This window comes from Aspergillus pseudotamarii, assembly GCF_009193445.1.
Source record: "Aspergillus pseudotamarii strain CBS 117625 unplaced genomic scaffold BDV38scaffold_10, whole genome shotgun sequence".
In the NCBI taxonomy this organism is placed as follows: Eukaryota; Fungi; Ascomycota; class Eurotiomycetes; order Eurotiales; family Aspergillaceae; genus Aspergillus; species Aspergillus pseudotamarii.
This window is the reverse complement of record NW_022475024.1, coordinates 646,213-673,430: the sequence shown is the minus strand read 5'-3', so window position 1 is coordinate 673,430 and position 27,218 is coordinate 646,213. Positions and strand designations below refer to the sequence as shown.

The following is a 27,218-nucleotide window of genomic DNA, read 5'->3' as shown; positions in this document are numbered from 1 at the left end:
GCCCTTTAGGCAAGGAATCATAAGATCCCAGGCATGTCGACATGTTGGCACATCAGGTGGGATTAACTCAGTCGCAGTCTAGCCATGATCTCTGAAGGAGTCGGATCGCGTTCGACTTTGGGTCACGCGAAAGCCATGTGGAGATAAAGATGAACTGCCGAATCAGCACAGAATATTCTATCCGAGCGCAGCTGCAAATCATTCAGCCAAAAGCGGCCGCGGAGTGCTTGCAAGGTCATCCCGATCTTGTTGGGCGACCGGAAAACCAACGTCGATGAGCGGAGTCATTCCATCTGAAGGCCCGTGTGAATAAGAAGTCCTAATCTCATCCAAATATCGCGGTGCCGCTGGAGATCCCACGTCAATTAGAGGAGTCCTTTCATCGGAGAGCCCCTCAACGGCGTAGTTCGAGGCTTCCTCCTGAAGATGACACCAACGCACAAACCAATCCGCGTAGGCATCTTGGGCCACATTCGTTGCATAGGTGTCATTGACCACCAGGACAACCTTCCGTACGCCACTCACGTCGGTCTCCTGTTCAGAAAGGGCACCAGTACGAGTCGCATATCGGGGAAGGGTGCCGCCTTTTGCATAACCCGCCTCGAGAGCTGACATGAGTAGCTCCTCTTCCGCTAGATAATCTTCTTGTTGCCAAAGGCGTTCTTTTCGAGCGATGTCGACCAAGATACGGCATGCCTATATAGAACCAATGTTTTAGTGCGGGATTCTCCCTCTCAACAGTTATGTGAGAGACACACCTGAACTAATAATGCGACAGTACATATGAGAAGTACCGCACCACACAGCGTCAAGATACACTTATCATACGTGGATAGTATCCTATGCGAACTTGATAGAAATCCATCATCGCCCCATTCATTGTGCGTACTTCCATGGTCCGCCGTCGCATTGGTGAAGGACAAGAAAGCCAAGAATAGGACAAGCTTTGGAATGCGAAGTTGTATCGACCCACTGAAGCCGAGGACACGGACCATAAACAAAAACATCAATGACAGGAAGGAGAGACTTCTCGTACTTGAGACGATCAACAATGCCGTTTGTAAAGAAATAATAGGAGGGGTATTAGGAAGGAGTGAAGATGTATTAATTTTTTTTTTTTTTTTCGTTTCTCTTGGTACTTTCCTTCGAACCCCGCGCTAATGATCCCTGTCGGTAATCTTTCACAGTCATAAAATATAATATCTAGCGAACATTCGTCGGGGAACGGAGAGACGCCTCCGTCGGGTCGGCGAAATACTCCTTCGGGTTAAATCGTAATAAATCCTCGTTGCCAGCACAGAATAAATTAAGATCAGAGCCAGTCAGAGAAGTCAGGATATCCCATGTGCGAGGACTGACTGGTTGGTGCCCCACCTGGCATGCGCCGCCACTGGTGCATTAGGGCTTCTTTTTCAACTCTCTGATAGGAGGCTCGCTTGGCTAAGAGTTTGAACATCGTCGATAAGGCTATCTGCTACGTCAATGGCGAGCGGATGGACTTGTCTAGCTCCTCTCTCGACGGGTTTCTCGTCAGCATACGCGTTATGAAGGATTCGTCATCCCTTAGCAATCGAACCGGCATCATTCATTGCCATTCAGGACTACTACTACTGCTGCTCCCCAGACCCTCTGCGGAGTCTGGAGATTGACGGAGCTCTGGAGATGGAGAACTCCGGAATTTACCCATAAGTCCAGGCTGGAAGGGACTTCTATTCGGTTAAATAGCGTCTTAGCTACTCTGGGCCATTCTGAGCACCGTTGTCCCGCTCAGTCTCCACTTTTCTAAATCGACCCATACTAACGTAAACTTAACTCAGCGGAAAAAGCAACTAAACTAGTCCCAACCTCGATACGAACGATAACCAGAGCGAATCAGATCACCACGTGCGCGGTTCGACTGGAAACACTGACTCGACAGTCGAACCATCCGACTCATCTCTCGTCCGCTGTGAGTGGATGCTTCACAAGTCCCGTAGAACTCGGGACTCATTCCACGGGATCCGAGATGAACATTAGGCCCAGGAAGGCAGGTGGGCATGTGCTTGTCATGAACAAAGCAAGCGCAACCCTGGGTGTCGGTGGGAAATTCCCCCGTTTCTGTAGGGGATGTCAATCAGAGAGGCGACAGTTGTATGCGTCGGCTACTCAAGGTATAGCCTACCTGGTCCCATAATAGGAGTACGAGGTGGTAGCTGCAGCTAGCCACCAGCTTCTGAACCTTGTCGCGGATTGAAATAAAACGAGAGGAATGTCCTCTTGAATCATTGAGAACTGAAATCTTCGCCTTTTGTAAGCTCGCCAGAAACTTCCTTTTTTTTTTTTTTTATTTATCATTATTTTTGTACCATCTCTAGCCATGGGTTCCAACAAGGCGTTTCTCTATGCCGCCACCATCGGTGATACAACTACCATTCAAAATGAATATCTTAAAGACAAGGCAATCCTCACTGCCAAGGATGCCGACGGCCGGACAGCCCTCCATTTAGCAGCACTTCACAAGGACGTCAAGGTCCTCGAACTGCTACTCAACTACGGGATCGAGCCATCAACCACCGACAACCGCGGCCAAACCGCATTACACATCGCAGCCCAGTTATCCTCCCTCCCCGTGGTCGAACTCCTCCTCAAGAGAGGTGCCCCTTGGTCGATCCGGGACCATGACGGAAATACAGCCCTCTCCTACGCCTACCAGCAATATTCCCCTGATATCCTGAGCTGTTTCCTTCAATACACACCCTCCCTCCCCACAGAGATCCCCTGTGGCCTGACGCCAGAAATCGTTCTTCGATCCTCCGCGAGCCGGAAATGGACTCCTATCCAGATCAGTGTCAGCGCGCACGGCCGCTAGGGTTTGTGGAGTTATTCGGTAAGTGGGAATTGGGAGACATCTGAAACCGCTCCACTAACAACAAGTCCCCAGACCACTTTCTAAGTAACAATAATCATCCATACGCGTCGGAAACTTGAGTTTTTCCGACCAAAAAGTGACGATCGGTTCACCGGATGGCCGAAATTGAACTATGTATCATGACTATTTCGGCCAATACGAGAAATTCGGACAGACAGTCAGACCGTGCCAACAAGAGGACCGACTCCACCAAAAGACCCTTCTACAATAACGTGGATAGCATCACCATCGGTCGCATCCAATGGCCCCCTGCAGGACTTCAAGCTCTACTCATTTGGTAGAAAGTTGTCTACAATCGCTTTTCAAGACGAAGTATGATCAAGAAGGTCCGCTAGGACGGACAGCGAGAACGGGGGATATCTGTATGAGTGTGTATGTCTTGGAGTTTCGTCATTATCTCGGGCGTTGAGGATTTTGTTCGGGGGGGAACCTTCGATTCATCCGTGTGGGTGGGTAAGGTAGTGGGGACGCGTGTCGGGAGATACATCCCATGCATTTTTAGGTAGAAGCAAAGTAGTCCTATTGGACCATGCATCGAAATAATAATTACTCCTTTGGGAATGTTCCGAGCTTGTCGGCCAATCAATCCTTGTCTAGCAATACGCTAGAATCTCTCGGGTAAACTGTTTATTCGAGGTTTGATGAATCTCGCCAAGCATCGCACCAGTAGAGGTTGTCTGGACAATTGGTATAAATCTGTCTAGATATAACAGTATGCTCTTTTGAGACACGGCATTTAGGAATGTATAAAATGACATGCTGTACGTTCATGCACGGTATTGTCCACCGGGGTTCAGCACGCTCCAACAAGCATTGTTCCATGAGGGCATCAACCGACAGATAGAGAGACACATTCTGCGAAAATTGATACCAGAAGAGTGAGCAATGGGCGAATGCTACTTATAGTCGCGTGATTAGGGTGAATATTTTCATATTACATAAGAATCGTTCTATAGTTAACTAGTACTACTATTCTCACATCACCGTCGTACCTTTGTTATTTAGAACTTACTATATATCATGCTTCTCTAAGTTATATTCTCTAATATGGACAAGGCTGCACATCTCCACATAAGTTCGTTCCGTTACTGACTTTGATATATATCCCTGAATTTTGTTTTTTTCCCCCTTTTGACTATTGAAATGTAACGCGTGCAACTATTCCCTACGCTCAGCTTATCACACACAGACCCATGTATCCATAGCGCTAGTGCTATGACCGCCGCTCTAGAATACCGACCGAACACGAGGTATCATGAGCATGAACTCTTCACCTGCAGGCTTTTCTATTAAGAAGGGCTCTGCTAACAGAGGGTGTGGGACGTTGCGCGGCTTGTGGTATAAGGCAATAACCTTAATCAAGCTTACAGTGTCCATTTCCAAGCCCTAAGTTCGTGACACTATAAATCTTAATAGTCCCCGCCGCAATATAGCGCAAATGCGGGGACACTCAGTAGATCACACTCCAAGGATTTAAGTCCCAAGCCCCCAAAGTCAAAAAATTAACGGATCCACTTCGTTCTTGCCAGTAGCTTGGTCGATCTACTTTAGTATAGGCCCGGGCGCACCCGGGAGCCTGGATTGATTCTTTCCTTAGACCCAACTTTCTATATCGGGGTGGGACGTGCTGTATGCATCATTTCCGCCATCTCAAGCTACCCTGGAGTGGAAAAAAAAAGTAAAGACTACGTTGAAACGGATGACGGGGGTTATATATTCCTATGAATCCCTGGAACAACATCCTCCCAAGGACACGACCCTCGTATGACCGCCGGCATGTTTTCACAATTTTTTAAAAACGAAGTTGCGACAGAAAAATCTTTCGCATACCAAATTCACAAAAGAATAACGCACTATATTCCTGGATGGCCGACAACCCAGTCTCTATTACAAATCCCCTCAGCAATCACCTGCCAATTATCGATGAGCTCCCCGGGCCGGACGAAATCTCTCAAACTCTCCAGATATAATACTCTGCCCATACATTATGATACTATATGGATGAAATTTACTGACCTAGACTATCTGCAGCAAATGGGCACGTCTATGGTATGCAAATATCACAATATCTAGCAAAAGATGATTAGAATCCCGAGAATAAACGTTCTTCTCCAATCTCAAAACTCTCAATTCATTCCGAGTACTTGGGGCTTTTCTCAAACATATCAAAATAACTTCTTTCATGTCCTAAATAAACCCTCGCATTCGTCCCTTGCACCAATCTCCTCCCGTAGTCTCTGCTTCGAAACCACTCAAAATAATCCCGCATGAGAACTCCCGTCGGTCTTCCCTCCTCAAAATTTCCTTTCACATGGAACAGATCACCTGTCAAGATAATGGTACCAGAACCCCGAAACGTGAGTTCAAGAACAAGCGATCTTTCCGTATGTCCCGGACATCTATGTACAGTAACTCCCCTCCAGAGTGTTACATTCTCCTCCGAGACAGTCTTCCAGTTCAAAAGATCCGCTCGCAAGTAGTTTGGCAGAAACAAGCCACTGTCGATCCCAGTTGCGCATGACCAAAACGCGAGCTTAAAGTCAGTCTCACGACACCGGATCCCCACATCTATTCACCGTCGGCTAGCCTTCAGCAATAGACGCGGTGTACGAACCTGTTCCAAAGAAGTGCTCTAAACCCCCAGTATGGTCGAGATGCAAGTGACTCAAAATGACAGCCTTGACATCACGACTCACCTGCACTGGTGGCTTTAATCGCGGCAGGAAGAGAGTGGATATCCTTGTCCCAAATCCGAGGTGCACAATCTAGGAATTCTTTGTCCCATGACTTGATCACATCCTCGCGGGACCCGGTATCGAAAAGAATGAGACCCACGTCTGGGTGGTAGAGTAGACATGCGATCATGAGGCATGGTCGGGTCTCGTGGGTCAGAGGCTTTGCGCCGTGGAGGGGAACATTGGCCCCTGATAACACGTACGAGGTGTCGATATCAAGGATTCCTAGATCGAGTAACTATTTCGACTTAGCGTTGAGATTTATTCACTGAAAGGGACCGAGAACTACCCAGAGTTTAGACCCAGCTGGTAGGCGCTTGGGAAAGATGTTTGCAGGCCGCTAGAATTGGAAGAATTTCAATCGCAGGGGAAGGTCACAGGGGCTACTCTTATAGATATATTCCCAAGGTGGATTAGCAATCGTTCATACCTATTCTCCGTCCAGTTCCGACCTGCCGATAATATAGTTTCATAAACCCGTCTACCTACCGCTGATCTATTCGCTCTGGGACTAATTCATTCAGAGATACGGAATAGCTACGAGTAAGGCGATAACCTCTTGCGTGTACACGTGTCGTTTCAAAGCCGGTAGCTCACTTATTCTTCTGAAGACTACATCGATAGATTTAATTAAAGAATATGACGAGTTAGCTCTGTGCTCCGAGAGTAGGACCCCATTATACGGGTGTAAATAACTGTCCATATCAACCACAGGTGGTTATAAAGCCCTTTTGGGGTTATGTGATTGCTTAGGACGATAGGTCTTAATACAAGAAAATATTCTTCAGCTTGATCAATATTCTTTACCTTTTACGTACTACTACCCCAGTACGACCAGTAGTTTACGGGTATAGATACAACTATAAAGTAAATAAAGCGTCTCTCCGCTGAATAAGCGGGAAGTGAGGATGCGTCGCTGGCTTTAGATATTATCTTGTACTAGTGTATGTCTAGAACTTCCCCTTTTACTTTCCTTCTCCTATCAGATAAAATAAAGATATCCTATGTAATGTGGCGCAACCTCCAATGGCACTGTTCGATTACAAACAGTGCCGTAGACATGACCAGTTGAGAAGGCTCAATACAATATCCATATATTCTACAGGAATTTGCGTAGATCATTCTCACGAACAAACTCCGACCAGGTTTGAAGTGACAGCCCAGGAATCTAAATGTTGTCAGTCACTCTGAAGGTTCGGTGCGGACAAACGGACTCACATACCTCTCTAGCTTGCACAAATTCCGGGTTGGCATAAACATTACCAAAAATCTCAAACATCATTAGTTGTTCCGTGAAGTCCAAAGCGATTTCAGGGGACATGCCATCCCGAGATTCCAGAAGCTCCTGACATTCGCTGCTGCTGAGCTTTTGGTACTTTGTGGGAAGGTTGTACTCTGTGATAACGGGTTAGAGACTATTTGGAGAGTTAATATACTGGGTAAGGCAACCTACGGCTTCCGATATTCGCCAGCTTTTCAGACTCAGACAGTGCCTCCGAGTAGAATGCGATTGTCTTGGTAAAATAGGTTGAACCGGCCTCGAGAATGATACGCACAAGTTTGCCGGTGTCGGCGATGGCGACATTAGGCATTACCGTTTCTGGGCTGTGGGGGAACGATAAAGTGTAGACCCCGTTCGCATCCTGTTGGTATTGAGTGAAGGTTCATACATCGAAGACTTAGTATCGTGCCATGCTCACCTTCTTAGGGAGATATCTATCCGGGGTAGTGATGCAGTTTTCAAAGTAATTGGGGAACAACACAGTAGTGGTCTTTGCCCATAACTCTGGGTGTTCCTTCTGGATATACTCAGTAACCAAACTCTTACCCTTCCAGTGGTGAATATTGAGAAGCTGGCCGTTCGATAGCTTGACAGGATCGGGAAGGGCACTCCAGACAAAGTGCTTTAGAGTTTCAGTCCGCGCTGCGGCATCCACAATAGCGCGTCCTTGCGCAATCTCAGTGGTGGTAGATTGGGTTTGCCAGAAGTCAGTTAGCGCAAAGATACCATCAGCGCCAGCGAAAACGTGTGCGAGGGCATCGCTGCCACTATTAAGGTCAGCAGGCCGAACTTCTGCCCCAAGCGCGGCGAGCGTTTGTGATGCGGGCTTGGTTGGGTCACGCGTGAGAGCCCAGACATGGTAAAGGTCCGGCTTTGCAAGAAGCTCTTTGGCTACAGCACCGCCCTGTATTGTTTAACCACCAACTACGTGTTACTAGGAGTTCACAAAAGCGCCATGTTCTGATTAGAAAGGACGTACCTGGGAGCCAGTAGCACCAATGACAACGATCGTTCGAGGAGACATTGTAAAGTAGGCGCGTATTCTCAAAAAGACGTTTGTCCAAAGACCTGACTGTTTTCGACGGTTCGAAATCTGTTGTGTTATGTTATATTGTAGTCAGGGACGGGTGGCCCTATTAGTCTTTATACCTTTCGAACGAAGACAAGTTGACCATTGAGCACGCTTTGTCAGCGGGAAAGCTCCCAAATATGCACCTATCCAAGTGGATCATTATATCTAAAATGACGAGTACAAACCACCTCGGCAGCTCCTCAACCTACGTGAAGTAGCCGAACATGCCGGAGGTATTGTCTTCATCTTCCAGCAGAAAGGCAAAGAAATACGAGATTTGAGCTGCGGCCTTTGATCCACGGGGTCCTCCACGGTGAAAGCTATCGGCAGGAGAACGTGATGCTAATCCCCAGGAACTCAATAGAGGCAGTGGGCTTGAGTTGGCGTGGTCCACCACCTCCAATCAGTTTACGGATAGCGAGACTTCCTGTAGAAAGATCTGCGAACTTTAAGAGGCCGCACCGCTTAATCATCGGGAACCGCAAGACAGCGGCCTACAATAACATTCATATTGTAAGATCACTAAAACCGTCTCAGTCCATCGGAGGTCGGTTTTCGGACATGGCCAAAACCGAGAAGGATACTACCGTGATCTTTAAAACGTATGTTGATATAAATACAGTCTTGCTCCGCCCACTCAACGGATGCCAGAATGCTGTCTAGAATTCGATTTTGGTGCACGAAACATAGATTTGACCATGGCACAGACCACTGTCCTTGTAACAGGTGCTAACCGCGGTGAGTTAGGCATTTGAGTATCATGAACACTTCTTTTCTTGCTGAATCAATCCACACCACCAGGTATCGGTAAAGGACTAGTAACTGCATATCTTGCAAAGGCCAACACTACTGTGATTGCGACATGTAGAGAACAGTCCGACCAGAATACGAACGAGTTGTGCTCTCTTACCAGAGGCCACGGCTCTAATCTCATAATTGTCTCTCTTAGCCTTGATAAGCCGGACAGTGTCCTTGACGCAGTTTCCCAGCTACAAAGGCATCACTCCGTTAGCAAAGTCGACATAGTTATTGCGAATGCTGGAGTATGCAATCACTACGGCCCTCTGGAACGCATGGCCGATTCGGACTTGATATCTCACTTTGAAGTCAATACGCTAGGCCCGATGAGACTATTCAGGGCGAGTTTGCCGCTTCTACAAGCCAGCAGCCAACCCAAGTTCACCTATATCTCTTCCGAGTTAGCCAGCATCAGTGGGCTTGAGCACTCCTCGTCGTTGACTGCGGCATACGGTGCCTCGAAGGTAGCCAGCAACTACTTAGTCAAGAAAATCGACACAGAACATCCGGATGTGATTGCATTCTCGATTGATCCAGGGTGTGTATTTGGTTATACAAGTATGGTAACATACCATTGCTAACCCAGAATCTATGCCTGCTTTAGGTTTGTCCAAACCGATATGGGAAATCGCGGCGCGCAGTGCAATGGGCTAAAGAAAGCTCCGATGACTATTTCCGAGGGTGTCGAGGGAATTGTTAATCAGGTATGTCAGCATAATCGATTGGCTCTTCCTATCCTAGCAGGGTGCTGTAACAGGGAGGTGGTTGATTGCTGATCTGCTAATCTTTTTCAAAGGTTGACAAAGCCTCCAAAACAACAACCTCAGGCAAGTTCATAAAACACGACGGTGAACAGGTGCCGTGGTAGACAACGCGCTCTAAGTTGGACATTATGGATTGGACCGGGAATGAGCGATCTGGTTTCGTAGAAATGGCCTTTTACATGTCGAAGAGTCGAATATATGTGACACTTGCTGGTACCTGATATCCTCCGAACCAGTTTTACACCGTAACGGCGGTCTTTCCAGCTCAAGTAAATACAAAAGGACTTCTACAAGGGTAAATCTATTTTGTCGCTTGGTACTATTCAACTTACTGACCTTAGAGTTGGTGAATGATAACCTCAGATCTCATGGTGCCGTGGAGATAAAGGGTTGGTGAAGGCAAGGAATGTAGTTTATCAGACACATTAAACGCAACATTAGCGATACTACTACCCAATACCGATACATAAAACTTTGTCTTTAACTTGTTTATTATGGGCTCGAAACTTGAGAAAGACACCGTTATTCCACCATGATCTCTAGCTTAGATCCAGCGACTCATTGCTATCCACAGATGAAATGAATTTCTCATTTAGGGCACAGAAGTCAGGCGTTGACCGTCTATCACCGAGCCTGCACTAAACCGTGAGATAATCTCATTTCAACCAGATATCAACCTCAAGCTCAATACGATGTTCGGAAAATGGCAAGCTCTCCACACCCACCATGGTAAACAATGGTTGATGATTCGGGCAAAACCTTTTAATGTGACGCATCATCGTCTCCCTGGCCTGATCCCGCATGGTAGACAAATCGACTAGATATGCATGTAGTTTGACGACATAATCCCAGCCCGTTTTCCCTTCGTCAATGGTGCGGCCTTCTTTCTTGAGTGTAAGAAGGATGAGATCGTTGATGTTTTGAAATGCTTGGGTGACTTCTTCCTCAAAAATGGGGGAGGTTTTCAGAGTCAAGGGATCAATTCCAGCTATGACAGGGTTATTGAACACTCATATATAGGGTCAATTTGAAATACTTACTTTGGCCTGTAACTATCATTCTGTCGCCTATGATACAGGAGTCACTGAAGCCGTACTTGTCACGGCATTGTTCCCCGAAGCCGGAGAGAGAATGGTACTTGAATGTCGACATCTTTATCGAAGTTGTCTTCTTTACATTTCTCTGTCGAATACCAACAGTAGACCTTACCTTTCAATATTTATACCTTTAGACATGAGCTATCAATAGACAAATTTAACCGCTTTGTCAGCGGGAGCCACTTTCATGCCAACCGCCATGAGATCCTAAAACTAGGTCTTGGCCTTAACTATCGGGATATCGGCGCAAAACGGTGGGTCTGGAAGAAGGATGTCCTCCTAGAGTATGGAAAAGTGGAGGTCAATTTGGAAAGGCGTGACTCACAGACTTCCTTCCTGCCGCTACGCAATATTTTGGACCTCAAGCACCGGTTACATTAGAACATTTAGGCTATTTAGGAGAATTAAGCTCTTTATCACCGCCTCAATCCAAATACACAATACAATAGCGTTGAGGACCTAGGAGATATGGTTCCAAGCAAACAGCGCCGCCTTTATCAGGAGGTGAAAGCAACTACTTAAAGAGGCGTATTTCGGGATTTAGCCCTTCCATGTAGGGATTGAGATATAAAATTCAATCATAATATATTACCATCTAACAAAGTATCAAACATAGTCCTAGGCACTAAGGTTTCTGGGAGGGTGGTATATCGCACTGACTGAGTTTCAGGGAGCTGTCAGGCGGTGGATCTCCTCAAAGAAGAACCTGAGATTCTCAGGCTTGACAAGAGGAGTGATGCCTACCAATGTTAGTCTATTACTGAGAGAAAGAAGATCGCTATAAGGTTCAGTTTACCGTGACCCAAGTTCGCGATCCAAGGTCGACTGCCCGCCTTGAAGCCCCTAACCATTGCCTCAACTGCTTCTGTTATCGCTACATGGTTTCCGTATAATACACCTGGATCGGCATTGCCCTGGATTGTGATGCGACCTTTCGTGGCTCGAACAGCTTCTTCTGGATCATGAAGCCAGTCAAGGCTAAGGACATCATATCCTGACTGACATAAACTTTCAACGGCATGCCATGCGCCTTTTGCAAATACAGCCATTGGTACCGGCTCCAGGTCCATCTCTTCTAGCCTCCTAGGAAGGGTGGCAGAGATATACCGCAGGTACGGAAGCGCGAATAAGTCAAAGGAGCTCGGCGATAGTTCCCCAGCCTTGGAATCGAAAACCTGGACAAATTGTGCTCCTGCCGCAACCTGTAAAGCCAGATGCTCTACACAGGTTTCAGCAACCTTCTGCAACAATACTTTTGATTCTGCTGGATAATTGTAGATCCACGCTTTGGACTGCCCTGTTTTGGTTTCTCCCCCTTCAACCATGTAGCAGAATAAGGTCCAGGGCGCACCACAGAAGCCAATGAGGGGGACACGACCATTCAGCTTTTGCCTAGTGAGCGTAATGGCTTGATAGACATACTCCAAATCCACATTTATATAGATTTGTTTGCGGGTTATTTTTGCATACTGGCTATCTTTCGGCGACAGTAACGGTTCCGGGAAATGAGGACCTTTCTTATCAACCATTTCAACATGCATTCCCATTGCCTGTGGAATAACAAGAATATCCGAGAAAATAATTGCGGCGTCTATCAGCCCTTCATACCGATCTACAGGTTGAAGAGTCAACGTGGAGGCGATTTCAGGGTCCCGACAGCATTCGAAGAAGTCACGGCTTCTTTTCACTTCATGGTACTCTGGGAGATAGCGACCAGCTTGAGGTAATCAAAATCTTAGAAAAGAGCGTACAAAGTTGTATGAATTGACTGAGAGGGAGTTGGGAAAAAGATGCGGACAAGAAAAACGTACCTTGTCGCATGACCCATATTGGAGGACGTGGAATACTCTCGCCTGTCATTGTGTTAGTTCCTGCGATGCCCATATAAATACTTCAAGTGACAGTATACCTTTCGCGGCTCGTAGCAAAAGATCATTCTTTAAGGGTGCGAACGTTTCTTTCATCTTTAGAGATGTTACTTGGTAAGAGTGAGTATCACAGAAACCTTAAGTGAATTGGACTGAAATCTGGGATATTGTATTGGCAAAACCAATGTAATGAAGATCAAAGAAAGTATTATTAGGTTCAATTCCTGTCTGAGTTAGCCATTTGACTATTTTTTCCCCTTCTTTTTTCATCGCGGAATTACGGGCCATATTGATAATCCTTAGTCATTTGAGTTGAACCCTGGCGCACGAAGAATATCTGTATTCGTAATGATTATTCATCTGAGTTCAACCCTGGATAAGCCTGACGAAGACTAACATCAAAGAGTCAAAACACGGTTTTGAAGAAAAAGCAAAGGCTGGACCCAACCTAGGCCAGATCCATGAAAGCCATCATCTTCATCCCGCTGATTAAGCGGTGACTTCAATCGTTGGTTCTTGGCATGAAAAGTGACGTCTATAACAGCATAGTTTTCACATCACGGAAAGGCCTGGTATTTCCAGTGTCGCAGAACAGATTGATGGATGTCTGACAACCACAGGATAACCTTCTTTGCCCATTGATCTTAGTCCCAGTGTTCTCCTCTCTCCAAATGGCCGACTATGACCCCTCACCGAGGCCAACTGGATACCGACTGCGAATGGCATGCCAAGAATGTAGGAAGCGGAAGATCAAATGTGACGGTGGGAGGCCCTGCAATATTTGCCAGCGAAGGGGTACATCTTGTTTGTACCGCGATATCGTGCGCCAAAGGATGAGACGACACCAAAACAACAAGCATGAAGACGCTCCTACAACGATGCCTAAACTACCTAGGGGCATATGTGAGGCCGAGAATGCACAGTCAACCAATGAAGAACTATCAGCTTCAAATATTCCGCACGATCAAGGATCCACAGTCAAATATAGTTTCAACAATGGGGTCTCGGCCACAGATACAGCATCTCCACTCACCACGGTGCAGCTATACTACGGTTCAACATCACAATTTGCCTTCATGCATGAGTTCCATCAGGAGCTGATGCCCGATCGAGCCAACCAGTCTAATGAGACTCGAGGGGAAGTTATGGAGATGGGGCCTGGACTGGATATGTTCGACTTTCGGCCAGTTTTCTTTGGTCGCCCATTCGAGACAGATGGTGTTTCAGGAAAGCCCGGTGATGGAGGAACTAGAGAGCCTGTTTTTCTCATCGACAAAGACCTAGCAAAAGCTTTCTTGGAGCGGTATTTGTCGACGTCATATTACTTGGCAACATTTCGACCGGCGGAAAATTTTCGTCGAGATTTGGAGAGCTTATATAGTCCACTACCTGGATCCGAAATCGATACGTGGTCCCGGTTAGTTGTCTTCATGGCCTTAGCCCTAGGCTCTCTAGGCACAGCTCACTGCGAATGGGGTGATATTCTGTTCCAAAGGGTCAATGATACTATTACCTCGATGAGTGATGTGGTGAATCTTTCCGCTGTCCAAATTTCGTTATATATGATAAGTTTGCCGCCCAAGTATTTCTGTTGCATATATTTTCTGATGCGCCAGTTAGCAAGCCCAGTTCCAAACTGAACAAGGGAGATTCAATTCCTCGTTCTTGCATCTTGGTATAGCAGCCAGGAAGGCTATCTCTGCCGGGCTGCATAAAGAGCCCCCAGCGAACAGTGACGATGGTAGTGAAAGCGTCGAAGAAAGACGAGATACATTCTGGTCACTTTACTTTTATGAAACGTTCGTTCTATTTACACACTATAGATCCTTCTGGTGGTGAGATTTCGAATCGTTAACAAGCTTTAGTTGGGTAACATTCCACCTGGGCAGACCAAGCGCCATTTCACCAAGAGATATCAATATCAAACCCTCCGCGAATCCATTCTTACAACTTCTGGTTACTCTGTGCCAAGTTATTCACCGTTCAGTGGATGGGATAAACGGCCAACATGAGAAATCATTGTTGCAGATGTGGCACACAGCTAGATCCGTCATGGACAACCTACGGACCTACGATGCCTGCATGCGCCGCGCGCTTGGTACTGGCCTATCTAGTAAACCTCGACCAGGAGGTCAAGGGGTACAACAGACAATATTAACTGCATGCATGTTCACTATGTGTTCCTTTATTAATGGAAGTTACTAATTGTACAGTATACTACCATGTAATCCTCCTAACATATCGACCATTCTTAGTCTTCCGGCGACGATGGCAGCGGACTCCACAAGACCCAGCCCAGGCGGCAGGGGCAGGTGCACAAACATCTAAATGGCTAAACGAGGCTTGTAACTGTGCCCTTAACGCTGCTTGTCGAACTATAGAATACCTGTGCGAAGCAGCCCTCGCAAATGAGCTTGTCAGAGTACGTTACTGCCTTCCTTACTGGGACATTGAATTTAAGGAATGGCAGGAAGCCCGCTATCATGGATACTTCTTAAGTAGTGCCTGTTTCGTCCTCGCTTACAATATTGTCCACGGAGAAAATGAAAGTTCAGTTCCATCTTACATCCCTTGGATCCATGCCGCGATACGCTGTCTCGAATCGATGCGACCTGGAGATCCCATAAACACCTTCGTTGCCGCTATCCGAAACATTCTAACGAAAGTTAGTTCTTTATGCCAGTTGCGCCAGTCAGCGATGGAAGATAAGCTCTTTTTGCCCGACTTTGAACAAAGTCCTCCATTTGGTACACCCAAGCTCGGGGACGGGGTGGGGAATGGAGAAACTCATCAGCCTCCGTCTGATGAGGTTGAACCAATGTGTCATTTTTCAGAAGAGCTCTGTTCGACAAGCATAGATTTAGATCATGTCAGTGAAGTAGAGCTTGCCTTGCCTACTCTGACTGGACTCGAAATCTCAACTATGAACTTGGCGGCTTTTGTTTCGCCTTGTCTTAATATGGGTTAGCGATGAGCTTTGTTCAGGCTGACAAAGCCATTCCTGGTCAAATGAAAGATGCAATTAATATGTAGAAAGAAGGAGCACGCCACCGGTCCCCAAGTAAATAATGTTGCTACAAGGCAGGTTATAAAGAAGATATGCATCATAGTACCCCTTCTCACTTCAACATGAACTAAGGCCAGACAATCGAAAATCTTGTTTCCGCACAGTTAGCTGTCTCTACCTTTCCTCAGTAATTTGTACATTTCTAGTTTCACGTCTTAACTCAAGAGATAACCTTAGTATAGACTAGAGTCTTTGCAATCCCTCTGTAGCGATTGGAGCACACGCAACTGTTCACAGTTAATATTCTCCCGTCTCCTTTCTATCTAACATGGACATGTTACTGTATCAGCCCCAAGCATGTAGTTCACCAATTAAGCAGATATTCATGATGTAAATATCCGTAGTTAGAACCATCCTATGTTCCATCGGCCAGTCATTATTGATTGGTGAATTTAAAACAGAGACATTGAGATTATTTCAGCCTCTCCCATTATATACTGCAATACTTACATATAACCTTTTCAGGTTAGGATAGTAGCCCCAAAAAAAGATCAGAGTTCACGTCCGTCACAGCTGGTACTCAACTACTAGCCTCGCCGACAACCCCCCCACTTCGTGTATGTCGATCACCATGTGTTGGTGAACTATGATAGATTATTGGCCCACTGTCCCGCCTCCTAAGATGGGCAGCATGTGAACCAAAAGTGCTGCGTCTTTTAGAGTCTTGGCCCTCTAGGGGGCAGGATATCGACAGCAACTCGTCAATGTAAGCTAGGTATATCCCAACTACCCTCCATCTCCATTGCCTGGATCACATTGCAGTATTATAGATACCTGGGGTCGTGAACTGCAAGGTGAAAACTCACCTCGCTAGGAACTGTAACTGATTGTCAGACGTTGGGGAATGAGCTTAGTGATTGTTTATATGTCAGAAGTGGAAGATTTACTCTCCACTTGGAATGTTTATATAATTAGTTAACTGATGTTTTCTTAACTAAAGTGTGAAGTACAGAACTATTTCACAGGATTTCATTAGCCGATACCTTATACGGAATAACTCATTCCGACATGTAGGGCAAATAAAGCACATGTGATTTAGCCTACCTTTTTGGCCGACAGGCGAGGTTCAAACAAGAGTGCGGGAAAAGGGGTCCCAATCTGTCTTGTGCTGTTGTGCCTCCACAACACTAAGGATGCATGAAGAGCTTAGGTCTGTTTTGGAGACGGAAAACCGACCACTCAGCAGCGCCTTAGAAACTACGGGGATGTATAGCCTCACTACTAGCGCCTTCTCCACCTTCCCTTCGGCCCTCAGAAGAAGGCCTGATCTTACACACACATGTCGCGCATATTCTGTCATCATCACTGCGCCCCAATAGGCAATCAGGCTGTGTTTAACTGTCCTATATATATAGTTCGTGAACAACCTCCAGCTACTAGACGAGGTATAAGTCAACCTACCATTAAATCCTTGAGTACAAAAATATGAAAATCAACAGGCAAAATGCACGATGATCGCGCTTTCCCAGCTACCATCTCGCCTGTCTCCACCCTGGGTCCTGAGCATCATTCAGTGGACAGCAACGAGCAGCCCAGCCCGCCAAAATCTTCCGTTCCCCTGAAACGTTCCGTATAGGTCGTTTACTTGATCATGCTGTACGGAGCAGCAGCACTGTATGCTTGGGTCATCATTTGCATCCTCGTTCAGCGCCCCATCGGTGGACAGGGCTATGGACCTGACGCGTCCGACAGCATGCTCACTCACCCCGGTGATGGGACCACCCTAATCGAGGACTTAGATGCATCCTTCGCAAGGAGCGAAAGATATCTCAGGGCAGCGAGGATTGTCCAGTCGCTGGTGTCCGTGCTCACTATCCCATTAACATATACGGTATGCTCGCAAGCAGCCGTAGTGTATATCCAGCAGAGGCGAGGGGACAACCAGCCAACCCTGAGGCAAAGCATGGCCCTAGCAGACAAGGGGTGGACTGACATTGACCTCTTAACAAAATTCGTCTTTGGTGGTTGGAAAAAGTATAAATCTGGGTTGATACTCTTTCGCCTATTTCTGCATCTTCTAGGTAAATTTATTGTCTTGTCTTACTGCATCTGGTCTACTTTCTTAGCATCTGTGTTTTCACAGGTGCTGCTATATCGCCGATACAGCAGATTTTTCTCTCGGTCCAGACGATCAAGCGTGCCACCGGGCTTGCCGTTCATCTCACCTATATTACAGACTTCCCTGATCTGTTTCCAGCGTCCTATTGGTCAGGCGCTGACGATGGACTCGATGCAACCAAGCTGAGACTCACTCTAGCATCGACGGTCAATACTGATATACAGCCGAGACTCTGGTCGTCTAGTACGGGCACGGTCACTCTCGACGATAAAACTGGCGAAAAGTCTTATTCGCCATTCCAGACAAAGTCCCAAAACACCCTCGCCAATATAACCACTATAACTGACCCCTTTTGAGCCCAGCTCCCCTCCAGTACCAACACTGGCTTAGTACGCCAGTTTGCTCCTCGCATCAATTCGACAGCCATATGGGAGAACAACTCGGCAGCCATACTTCCCGATGACTGCAACCCTTCGTCCGACGCATTTTATCTCCGCTACGAATATAACAGTTCATTTTCATATACCGTCGAGATATGCATGCCCGGCAACATGTCACAATCTCCGTGGGAAGACCAAAGATCTCGACAAGACATTAGCGAGGAGTTGTATTTCAAAATGAGCTTTTCCGAAGGCTTCGAGCCACAGGTCACTCCAGGAGAATATTCGACGAAGCTAAAACTCCATACCACAACGGGCTACTTCGGGCTTCCGAACTACGAGAATGGGCAAGTCCCTGGGCCGTTGATCGAGCATAGCCCCTTTGGAAATAACTCACAAAGTCTCACTACTCGTGATCTAGACAGCGGTACAGCATGGAATACGCTCAACACAACCACAAATGTGAGCAATGTCAAAAATAAAGGCCCGCTTCTCAATATCGCCGTGGCACTTTTCGGAGAAGGGTCTTTCGCCGATGTGCAACACACTGCCTTAGCAGCGTATGCCAACTCGGGCATCATCTACCCTGGCTGTATTGGCCTCGTTCCCTTTATTACGCTTCTTGACGTGACCTACCATGAGTCGCCTACATTTTACCCCTGTCTAAAGGGGACATACCTTGAGAGTGATGCCCGTCTCCATCAGGATAGCAACGTCACGATACATGCAGATGTTGCGATGTACTTTTTGCTTTTCTCTGGGGTCCCGTCTGGGCCATCTTCAGAACGAATACAGAACGCATTTACCTCGGCAGCATTTCTAGCTAACGACATGTTGATGATGAACAATTTCCAAGAGCAAACGATCGGTATATCCTACGATATGGGTGCCGATGTACAAAAGCCGGACATTTCCCGCGGAGGAATTATCGTCGTCTCGATATTATTAGGGCTTTTCTTGATTTGTCTTCTGGTATTGGCCCTCTATAGTGCGTGGATTCCTCGATGGACCAAGACTCTCGAGTCTTTCGCAATGCTACGGATCGGGGCCTCAATATCAGAAAAGACGCCTTTGCTTGCGTCGCAAGATGTTGAGGGTATCAAGTCTCTCGACGAGACACCAGGTTGGATAGGGAACGCGTCCGAGGGTGAGAACGGCCACTCACGAAGACGGTGTATTATGCCGGTTATAACACCGATCATGGGGCTCAAGTAACAGCGACGACTAGAACCCCGGAGGCGATCAGACGAAAAGGGTACTCTTTAGTCTAGGGGAAACAGCCCAGCAGTCATATTCTTGAGCAACGACTTTGAATCTTGACGGACGAGGAACTCCCATCCCACCCAAGTGAACAGCACTAAATTATGTAGAGATAGAGCAGGGGAAAAAACATACAACAGGAGGGATTCGCTGGTGGTCACCCACCCAACTACTAACCTCCCGGCGTGTGGCTTAAGTACGGCTGAGCGGACGGGAAGCCCTGTTCTCCACACCCTGTGGTCGTATGTACTTTATTTAAATAGTGTTAGATTTATATGGTGTAAAACGATATGAAAAGGAGTGCCTAGCTTTTGGTTGCCCTCATACAGAATTTGGTTCTGGATAAAATAGACTCGGAACTCGGGAATAATTCACCTACGGTTATAGCTGTCTGCCACTAGCACTTCGGAAATTTGCGCACCTTCCCCCCCCCCTTTTTTTTTCTTTTTTTGTTGTGTTGAAGTCCTCTAACTATTTGTACTAGGTTATGCGTCCGATTGCATGTGGGTGATGAGCCATCCTTGGTATGAATCGTGGTCTTGCATAACCCTAAGATATATATCATAGCTCCACCACAAGCACATTGCAAATATCCACACATTGTCATGGCTTGATATCCTGTGTATCTGGTCAAAGATGGGCATATAGTAATCATCAGATTACATGATATACAGACGTAAATGTTACAGAGTAAAGGAATATGAATTGAAGATGTTCCTGATGGTAGTCATCAATTATAACTACTTTCAGCAGGCTCATGAGGAAACATCCGCATTGGGCTTAGCTCAGAATTGTGCAAACCTTTGAAATTGTTCGCTAACCTACTTTGGTATTTGTGGATCTCATCATGGATGGATGGATGAGACTTGGCATATACAGACCAATGAGAACCAAGAATCTCACCCTCATACCAGTGTTGACATCATCGGAAGTGCATAACAGCCTGCTGTACTGCTTCATGAAGTGTAGTGTCTATTCATGGGTTGGAATTGTTTAACATTCTCTCGTGATGTATACTACATCAATGCCCCCAACTGTACACAGAGAGTAATGGTGTCTTATAGATCCCATATAAACCACACAAACCACACAACAACTTGGACCACCACATAGCGAATTATGTACTCTTGTAGTATCTCTATCTATAAACAGCCCCAACAGCAACATCAAGCATACGTCTCCTTGACCTGGCCCACCAAATCCACCACCGTCTCCTCAAAGCTCCTAAACTTCACACCCAACTCCCTCGTCACAGCCTCCCCGTCCAACTTATATGCCTGAACAGGCTCCTTCCCACTCTCATAATTCCCCGTAACGGTCTCCCTCGCCCAAGAAAACCTCTCCTTAATAATATCCGCCGCCAACTCATACGAAAACGGCTCCCCAGAAGCAGGAACAAACCGCTTCCCACCAACCTCATCCCTCAACAAAGCCTGCACATGCGCCTCCGCCAAATCCCTCACATCAATCCACGCCGAAACCCTGGCAACAGGCAACGGTTCCGCCCCGGAAGCAACACTCCACAGCACCGCATTCGACTCGTTCAACCCCACCACCCCGCTCACAGGATGCACGACAGGACCGAAGGTCATGGGCGGACAAAGCGTAACGAGATCAAATGAGGGCTTCTCCTGCTCGACGAACTCCCAGGCCTCTAGTTCGGCGAATTTCTTCGATCCTCGGTACGCTACTACCGCGTCTGTGGCGGGGTCGACGGCTTCTTCGTAGGTTAAGGGATTCCAATGGGAACCGGTGTAGGTGAAATCGCCCTCATATTTTCTGGAGATATCAACCACGGACGCAAACGAGGAGGTAAGGACCACGCGTTTCACCGTGGGTTGTTTCGCCGAGGCGGAGAGGATAGATTTCACGCCGTTTATGGCCGGGATGATGAGTTCTTGTTCGTTGTTCTTGGTGTCGTATGTGAATGGCTTTGATTTAGTGCCAGTTAGAAGGGATAGGGTTAGAAGGCAGAATGATGGGTTGAGACGTACACTCGCGACATGGATGACCCCGTCTATACCTTCCATGATATCGTCGAAGACTCCGATCTGCGAGAAGTCTTGTATCTCGACGAATTCGAGTCGGGAGGCGTGTTGCGGCCTGGCGGCTTTCATCTGCTCGCCTTTTTGCTTGGAGCGTGTTGCTGCGCGCACGCTTAGGCCGCGTGCTAGCAGGTTGTCGACTACATGGGCGCCGATGAAGCCTGTGGCGCCTGTTACGAGGATGTGTCTGGGTCTTGTTAGAGGAGTTGGGGGTTTGTGGATTTGTGATTTGGGACCTTACTTTGGAGTTGAGGGTGGCATTTTTATGGTTTGTTGATCGGAGGGGTAACGTTAAGGTGTTGTTGTCGGCCGATGCATACGTACTGTTGCGTATATGCAGGGAATTGATATCTGATGCGGGGATAACGGAGATACGCCGATGATCTCGGAACGTGTCCGAGGTACATGACATATTGTATGTACAGGTCTGCCCTACTACTACTATTACAGGATTTATACATACATTGCTTTGATGGAAGCAATACTTGAACAATAGATATTAACGGGGTGTATTCAATCGAGGGACATGTGTATAGTTCGTTTAATATCTAAAACAGACTAAAAGTAGTTTATAAAGATCATTTCACATTTATCATCAACCGAGCATCATGAACCACGCTCAACTCGACCGACCCAACACCTCGTCCGTAGTCTCAACAAGGATCTCAAACGCCCGTCGGAGGTACTTCTCATCTGCCGCCTCATTGGCGCAGATGACGCGGATCGCATAAATGCCTGAAACAACGGTGGAGGTGATGAAGATCTCGCCGCGTGAGTTGATAAGCTCGTATACTTCCTTCGTAAGGGCATCATGCTTTTCATTAGGCTTTGCGACAATAGTTCCATTGACTGCGGACCCATTGGCCTGCGCCCTGGGATCCTTGATGCGGAAAACGGTCAAGCCGAATGCGGGTTTGGTGATGAGTTCAAAAAGATCGGACCGACTGCGCACCAGACTTGTGAAATCCTCGCCTACTCGGATAGTCTTACGGATGTGTGCCTTGAGTCCATTGACACCGTAGCTACGCATGACGAACCAGATCTTCAATGCGCGGAATCGACGGCCGAGAGAAATGCTCCAGTTGCGGTAGTCGATCACCTGGCCGGATTCAGAGTACGGGTTGCGGAGGTACGCGGGGGTGATATCCAGTGCATCGGTGAGGTCGAATCGGTTGCGAATGAAGAGACAGCTAGCGTAAGTGTTAGTACAAAGATATACAAGACGGTCCTGCGCGACGCTTACCTTGCATCGAAGTTGACCAGCAACCACTTATGCATGTTAAAATTAAAACTGTCAACGCCTTCGGCAAGCTCCTTGGCAAGGTACTGGAACTCATCCGCGACCAAGGCCGAACCGGCGTATGCCGCATCGATGTGCACCCAAATCCGCTGCCAAGAAGGCTTCTCCTGCAGCACGGCTGTGATCTCAGAGATGCGATCAACAGCACACGTGCTCGTCGTTCCCATGCTTAGAGTGATATAGTATGGGGTCAAGTTGTCCTTGTCGCATTGCTCAAGAACAGCCCGCACATCGTCTCCAGTAAGCTCCATGTTATTCTCCAGCTTGGCGGTGGCACTCCGATACCGTGTGCCTGCAATCAATGCACCCTTTGCAGTGCTACTGTGCGCCTGGTTGCTTCCCATCGCAACCAATCTAGGTCGGAGGTCCATCACCCTGTCCTCATACTCGAGAGTCCCCTCCTTCAATCCCTCGGCTAATGCCAGCTCGCGTACCCGCCGTTCCCGAGCAGCCACCATAACGGTGGCGATAGTATCACTGGCGCTAACCTGGAGCACACCACCACCACGGTTCTCAGAAGAGCTCATAAAGCATTTAGGAAGGTTCAAAGCCTGCGCTACCCAGTCCAGAACGATTGTTTCCAGTTCCGTGCAGGCCGGGGAGCACAGCCAGTTGAATGCGGGGGCGTTAAACGCAGCCGAGTACATCTCACCCAGGATACTCGGGTAGGTAACCGTCGCAGGATAAAAGGCCATGAAGTTCGGGTGTTGCCAGTGTGTCAGACCGGGTTTGATCTTGGTGTCAACGTCGGCCTGGATTTGCGACCATTCTTCTGGTTCTGCGGGGGGTTGCTCGGGGATTAAGGGACGGAGGTAGCCTGGGTCAACTGTGGGGCAGACGCGCCGGTCAGGGACACTGTCAAAATAGTTGATAACTGTGTATATAGTTAGTGTGCATATCCCAGTGGCCAAGGAAAGTCAGCGCTTACTGTCCTCTACCGTTGCTTGCGCAGCGGCTCGGAACTGGTCGCGGTCCATTTGTGGTTGGTGAAGTTGTTCGCAGTCAATCGGGAGTGTTGGAGAAGCCAATTGGGACAGAAGGGGTCGCTGAGAATGATTGGAGGTTTGACTAGAGGGAAGAAACGTGCGACAAGCTGGATGAGGGGATATATAGAGCGAAATGAGGGCAGAGAAGGGAAGAGAAAATGTGACTCGGAATGACTGCACAAAGTGTTCCGATCCGATCAGATAAATGATCGAAGTGGGGGGCAACTTGTCGTCTACAGGGCGAGTTTTAGCAGTGGTCGGAACGGTTCCGTTCCATGGGTAGCCACGTGCTGATAAGATACCTGATTCGGGATTACATTTCGATTCAACTACTCTCTATAACATGACCGAGAATCCTCCGGAAAAACTTCACCTCTTCCCAATGGTTATCTCCCCGGGTGTTTCTGAGAAACCTTTTTAATCATTTAGTGGCAATCCACCAATACCTGGCCGCAGTTATAGCGCACGGACCTTGTAGAAACACCCGGAGCTAAAGAAGGAAGTTTTCCAAATACCCGATAGAAACGGAGTGGAAATCTGACATCCATTGATTAGAAATGAGATCCAGGTACTACATCCATGGGCGGAAGCTGGGCACCTCACACATCTACAGAGCTCGTGGAGATAGTATACTGCGATAAATCTAACGTATCAGGACAAATCAAAATGGTTATACTTACCAATATATAGGATAGACGCTACTGGACAACACGCGGGCTCTGATCAGCATCGAATGCTACTGCCTCTGTACTACTAGATAGCCCTAAGTAGAGCAGAGCCAAGCTGCGACCTGACAATATGATCTCGTGACCTCATCCCAGCTCACTACTTCAACCTACTTCAACCTCACACGAAATCCATCGGATGCATGTTGGACAAATATAATTAATTCAAAGAGTCACCATCAATATAATTTACTCTTGTAACCATGCCATCCTTCCTGGACCTACCTGTCGAAATCCGTCGCATGATATATCCATACTGCATGGACCCAAATGAATACAAAAGAGGCTACGATAAAATAGAGCGCCATAGTAAGACATTAGCAGAAGAGCGTATTAGCGAGGGTACGGTGTCCGACCCCGACTGCCTTAAGCCCCGCATATATATCACTCGCACCACACCCGCTGTCCTCCTACTCAACAAGCAGATCACAGCAGAAGCCCTAGAAATTCTATACAAAATACCTGTCGAGCTCCGCGGCACCCCAGGGACCCACTTTACAATGCGACAGATGGGTATCGCGGAGTTCATCTGTGAGCAGCTACTGCAACGAATTCAATATGCGACTCTTCGGCTGAACCGACCGCATAAGAGTTTCGTACTAACACTCCTGGATATCTGGGGCGCTGACAACCGTCTGAAGAGGCTCGATGTGTACTTTCCGAAGGGGATAGATAGGACGGCTCGCCGTTGGGCAATTTCTGAGAATAGGGTAAGTGGTTTTGGTTCATAATTACAGATGTTGAACATGGTTTCTAAGAAACTTGATAGCTTCGCACATTCTCGCTCGTAGCTCCGGTGTATTCTCATGAAGTCGATATGCCCTCGGAGAGGATATTGGCGTTTATTTGAAGTGCATCGGGTTCTGCAAAAGTTACGGAGAATATTTCTTTTCGGGATAATTTGATATTCAGCATGATCTCTTTAATTTTACTCTTTCGGATTTTCTCCCTCATATCCATGGATACACCGATGGAGTGGAGTGAGTCATATTATACGATCTATGATGGCCAATTTGCCATGGTCAGATAAAGTCTATCAGTCACACACAGGACACATTTAAGAAAAATTAGAAATCCTCAGCTCCCACAATAAGCTCTCTACACAACAGCCAACAGCTCCCGACTTTGCACGAATCGCGCCGCCGCCAATAGAATACTCCCCACCAAGAGACTCACGCCCGAGTAGATCGACAGGGCCAGATATCCGTATTTGCCCGCCAATTCACCACTGATAGGGATTCCAGCCATAGCCCTGTTCATACTGTTAGCTGTGGGGCTTGCAGTAACTCGCAGCATGTCGGAGTCTTACGAGAAAGATGTGGCTGCCATGACGGTACCCATGGTTAAACCGATAGTTTGTGGCGTGGCAACTTGTGCTGCGCAGGCTTGTTGGAGGGAAAGGATAGCCTGCATCAATAATCGTTAGTCGGGTCATATAACTTTGTCCGATTGGGAAAGCTTACTCCTGATGCGAATCCATATGCGAGAGAAAACATAACCAAACCAGCCACGGAGGTGGCTTTCGTCCAGCAGAGAGCAATAATACCAGAGAAGAAGGTAAAGATGATACAGCAGTTGAACTTTCCATACCGGTCCGCGACAATACCAGGAAGCACACGACCGAAGAACGAAGCACCGTTAACAATTGAGATGGTATAAAACGCCAGGTGGGTTGAGAACCCTTGCGCGACTGCGTAAGAGGTTGTAAAGAAAAACGGAGAAAACATCCCGAAATAGATGATGAAAAATGCGAGGCAGGATAGCTGAAGACTGGGCTTTTGGAGAACGGAAAAGTCCGCTTTAGGGACGGATGGTTTTGTCTCGGTTATAGTGGCCTCTTCATCGTCAGACAAGGGTCGTTGAGTTGGAGAAGGGCTTCTCTTGGGTGGTCGACAGCAGATGCAGGAGACAGATAATAGGGGAATCATTATAAATGCGACAATCCGCATTGTCCATCCAAATCTAATGTTTGGGTTCTGAAGTAGTTCGTTGATGGCAATAGGCCACATCACGCCTCCGAGAGAAGAACCGCCGAGCACTATACCCAGCGCTGCACCACGCTTCACCTTGATGTGCTGTCCCACAAGAGCGAGCATAGGGCACGCTAGCAGCGCGAGTGAAATTCCGAGAAGGAACCCTTGCGCTAGAATGAACTGGTAGAACTCCTTGCAGAGCGAGACCATCATGAGTGAAAACACGGTGCCTAGCGAGCCCCCACAGAGCATCAACTGTGTCACATATTAGTTATTGCGTTTTGGCTATCACGTAAATTGACTGACAGTAGGTCCAAACATATCAAGTAGCTGGCCGGAGAATACTGAGATGAAGAAAATGCAGAAGATACTGATTGCGCCTAGCCATGCAATTGTTGATTCGGACTTGTCGGCGAGCTGATTTTTTCCATAGTATTCTTGGAACACCCCGAACGAGTTCATGAATCCCACTGTACAAAATAGACCTGTAAAGGAGCCTAATATTGTTAAACATGCCTGCGGTCTGTGAAACTCAGTTAGCTATTGCGCAATATATCGACAACCTTCTGCGACAGGACATACGTATACTCGCTGGGAGGTCTTTGGCACGGTGGTGTCGAGTTGCCTTTGGCCATTGTAACAAATTGGTAGGCTTGACAGTGTTATGTTCTCTTAGGGCACGATATGCTTGACGTTGAGAAAGTGGCAGGGATGTTCTGTCACGATTCGCTCCACAGAACGGTATGTATATTATATCAGGTAGCCATCAGAGGTAGAACCGTGACAAACCACTCGGAGCATCCGTGGAGGTACATAATAACAAAAAAACCAAATAGTTAGAATTTTTGACCGAAAAGCCTCCCTGCCTCCATTGTTCTGTCCGGGCGGAGTATCCACGG

At 47.3% G+C, this 27,218-nt stretch overlaps 13 protein-coding genes across 13 annotated transcripts; 5 read left to right on the top strand and 8 right to left on the bottom strand.

Moving 5' to 3' along the window:
• Positions 1 to 109: 109 nt before the first annotated feature.
• On the bottom strand, positions 110 to 1,237 carry BDV38DRAFT_11041 (uncharacterized protein). The gene is made up of 2 exons (XM_032050967.1): positions 759 to 1,237; positions 110 to 696 (listed from the first exon to the last, which is right to left on the bottom strand). Exons 1-2 carry the CDS (start codon positions 1,005 to 1,007, stop codon positions 199 to 201), a joined length of 747 nt encoding a protein of 248 aa, XP_031916971.1. The 5' UTR covers positions 1,008 to 1,237; the 3' UTR covers positions 110 to 198.
• A 928-nt stretch (positions 1,238 to 2,165) lies between these two features.
• On the top strand, positions 2,166 to 3,026 carry BDV38DRAFT_11037 (ankyrin repeat domain-containing protein). The gene is made up of 3 exons (XM_032050965.1): positions 2,166 to 2,289; positions 2,355 to 2,866; positions 2,921 to 3,026. The coding sequence occupies exon 2, from the start codon at positions 2,357 to 2,359 to the stop codon at positions 2,846 to 2,848; it is 492 nt and encodes a 163-aa protein (XP_031916970.1). The 5' UTR covers positions 2,166 to 2,289; positions 2,355 to 2,356; the 3' UTR covers positions 2,849 to 2,866; positions 2,921 to 3,026.
• A 2,013-nt stretch (positions 3,027 to 5,039) lies between these two features.
• BDV38DRAFT_268995 (uncharacterized protein) lies at positions 5,040 to 6,346 on the bottom strand (the record flags this gene model as incomplete). The annotated part of the gene is made up of 3 exons (XM_032056883.1): positions 5,040 to 5,476; positions 5,605 to 5,881; positions 6,200 to 6,346. 3 exons carry the CDS (start codon positions 6,344 to 6,346, stop codon positions 5,040 to 5,042), a joined length of 861 nt encoding a protein of 286 aa, XP_031916969.1.
• Positions 6,347 to 6,742: 396 nt separating this feature from the next.
• On the bottom strand, positions 6,743 to 7,949 carry BDV38DRAFT_268994 (NmrA/HSCARG family protein; the record flags this gene model as incomplete). The annotated part of the gene is made up of 5 exons (XM_032056882.1): positions 6,743 to 6,811; positions 6,866 to 7,038; positions 7,097 to 7,286; positions 7,344 to 7,829; positions 7,905 to 7,949. 5 exons carry the CDS (start codon positions 7,947 to 7,949, stop codon positions 6,743 to 6,745), a joined length of 963 nt encoding a protein of 320 aa, XP_031916968.1.
• Positions 7,950 to 8,695: 746 nt separating this feature from the next.
• On the top strand, positions 8,696 to 9,663 carry BDV38DRAFT_268993 (SDR family oxidoreductase; the record flags this gene model as incomplete). Its single annotated transcript, XM_032056881.1, has 4 exons — positions 8,696 to 8,735; positions 8,799 to 9,333; positions 9,400 to 9,499; positions 9,592 to 9,663. 4 exons carry the CDS (start codon positions 8,696 to 8,698, stop codon positions 9,661 to 9,663), a joined length of 747 nt encoding a protein of 248 aa, XP_031916967.1.
• Positions 9,664 to 10,215: 552 nt separating this feature from the next.
• BDV38DRAFT_279879 (RidA family protein) lies at positions 10,216 to 10,711 on the bottom strand (the record flags this gene model as incomplete). Its single annotated transcript, XM_032059150.1, has 2 exons — positions 10,216 to 10,547; positions 10,600 to 10,711. 2 exons carry the CDS (start codon positions 10,709 to 10,711, stop codon positions 10,216 to 10,218), a joined length of 444 nt encoding a protein of 147 aa, XP_031916966.1.
• Positions 10,712 to 11,322: 611 nt separating this feature from the next.
• BDV38DRAFT_279878 (uroporphyrinogen decarboxylase) lies at positions 11,323 to 12,620 on the bottom strand (the record flags this gene model as incomplete). The annotated part of the gene is made up of 4 exons (XM_032059149.1): positions 11,323 to 11,396; positions 11,453 to 12,373; positions 12,468 to 12,509; positions 12,566 to 12,620. 4 exons carry the CDS (start codon positions 12,618 to 12,620, stop codon positions 11,323 to 11,325), a joined length of 1,092 nt encoding a protein of 363 aa, XP_031916965.1.
• A 465-nt stretch (positions 12,621 to 13,085) lies between these two features.
• On the top strand, positions 13,086 to 15,537 carry BDV38DRAFT_289943 (uncharacterized protein; the record flags this gene model as incomplete). Its single annotated transcript, XM_032061372.1, has 6 exons — positions 13,086 to 14,093; positions 14,149 to 14,323; positions 14,390 to 14,655; positions 14,738 to 14,946; positions 14,995 to 15,215; positions 15,510 to 15,537. Exons 1-6 carry the CDS (start codon positions 13,196 to 13,198, stop codon positions 15,535 to 15,537), a joined length of 1,797 nt encoding a protein of 598 aa, XP_031916964.1. The 5' UTR covers positions 13,086 to 13,195.
• Positions 15,538 to 17,182: 1,645 nt separating this feature from the next.
• On the top strand, positions 17,183 to 19,245 carry BDV38DRAFT_279876 (uncharacterized protein; the record flags this gene model as incomplete). The annotated part of the gene is made up of 3 exons (XM_032059148.1): positions 17,183 to 17,612; positions 17,675 to 17,957; positions 18,024 to 19,245. 3 exons carry the CDS (start codon positions 17,183 to 17,185, stop codon positions 19,243 to 19,245), a joined length of 1,935 nt encoding a protein of 644 aa, XP_031916963.1.
• Positions 19,246 to 20,456: 1,211 nt separating this feature from the next.
• Positions 20,457 to 21,596, bottom strand: BDV38DRAFT_279875 (SDR family oxidoreductase; the record flags this gene model as incomplete). The annotated part of the gene is made up of 3 exons (XM_032059147.1): positions 20,457 to 21,221; positions 21,285 to 21,522; positions 21,577 to 21,596. The coding sequence occupies 3 exons, from the start codon at positions 21,594 to 21,596 to the stop codon at positions 20,457 to 20,459; spliced, it is 1,023 nt and encodes a 340-aa protein (XP_031916962.1).
• Positions 21,597 to 21,928: 332 nt separating this feature from the next.
• On the bottom strand, positions 21,929 to 23,833 carry BDV38DRAFT_239601 (putative aromatic-L-amino-acid decarboxylase). The gene is made up of 3 exons (XM_032053779.1): positions 23,564 to 23,833; positions 22,579 to 23,509; positions 21,929 to 22,525 (listed from the first exon to the last, which is right to left on the bottom strand). The coding sequence occupies exons 1-3, from the start codon at positions 23,610 to 23,612 to the stop codon at positions 21,955 to 21,957; spliced, it is 1,551 nt and encodes a 516-aa protein (XP_031916961.1). The 5' UTR covers positions 23,613 to 23,833; the 3' UTR covers positions 21,929 to 21,954.
• A 716-nt stretch (positions 23,834 to 24,549) lies between these two features.
• On the top strand, positions 24,550 to 25,196 carry BDV38DRAFT_279873 (uncharacterized protein; the record flags this gene model as incomplete). Its single annotated transcript, XM_032059146.1, has 2 exons — positions 24,550 to 25,056; positions 25,116 to 25,196. 2 exons carry the CDS (start codon positions 24,550 to 24,552, stop codon positions 25,194 to 25,196), a joined length of 588 nt encoding a protein of 195 aa, XP_031916960.1.
• Positions 24,759 to 27,121, bottom strand: BDV38DRAFT_239596 (putative MFS monocarboxylate transporter). The gene is made up of 6 exons (XM_032053778.1): positions 26,902 to 27,121; positions 26,626 to 26,842; positions 25,810 to 26,574; positions 25,656 to 25,753; positions 25,116 to 25,598; positions 24,759 to 25,056 (listed from the first exon to the last, which is right to left on the bottom strand). The coding sequence occupies exons 1-5, from the start codon at positions 26,952 to 26,954 to the stop codon at positions 25,445 to 25,447; spliced, it is 1,287 nt and encodes a 428-aa protein (XP_031916959.1). The 5' UTR covers positions 26,955 to 27,121; the 3' UTR covers positions 24,759 to 25,056; positions 25,116 to 25,444.
• Between the last annotated feature and the right edge of the window lie 97 nt (positions 27,122 to 27,218).

Coding starts and splice junctions, on each gene's coding strand:
- BDV38DRAFT_11037 (XM_032050965.1), top strand. CDS start 2,357: ATGGGTTCCAACAAGGCGTTTCTCTATGCCGCCACCATCGGTGATACA.
- BDV38DRAFT_239596 (XM_032053778.1), bottom strand. CDS start 26,954: ATGGCCAAAGGCAACTCGACACCACCGTGCCAAAGACCTCCCAGCGAG. Junction 26,843..26,901: donor AGACCTCCCAGCGAGTATAC/GTATGTCCTGTC, acceptor TGAGTTTCACAG/ACCGCAGGCATGTTTAACAA. Junction 26,575..26,625: donor TTGATATGTTTGGACCTACT/GTCAGTCAATTT, acceptor TATGTGACACAG/TTGATGCTCTGTGGGGGCTC.
- BDV38DRAFT_239601 (XM_032053779.1), bottom strand. CDS start 23,612: ATGGACCGCGACCAGTTCCGAGCCGCTGCGCAAGCAACGGTAGAGGAC. Junction 23,510..23,563: donor GCAAGCAACGGTAGAGGACA/GTAAGCGCTGAC, acceptor CTATATACACAG/TTATCAACTATTTTGACAGT. Junction 22,526..22,578: donor CTGGTCAACTTCGATGCAAG/GTAAGCGTCGCG, acceptor CACTTACGCTAG/CTGTCTCTTCATTCGCAACC.
- BDV38DRAFT_11041 (XM_032050967.1), bottom strand. CDS start 1,007: ATGTTTTTGTTTATGGTCCGTGTCCTCGGCTTCAGTGGGTCGATACAA. Junction 697..758: donor CTGTCGCATTATTAGTTCAG/GTGTGTCTCTCA, acceptor GGTTCTATATAG/GCATGCCGTATCTTGGTCGA.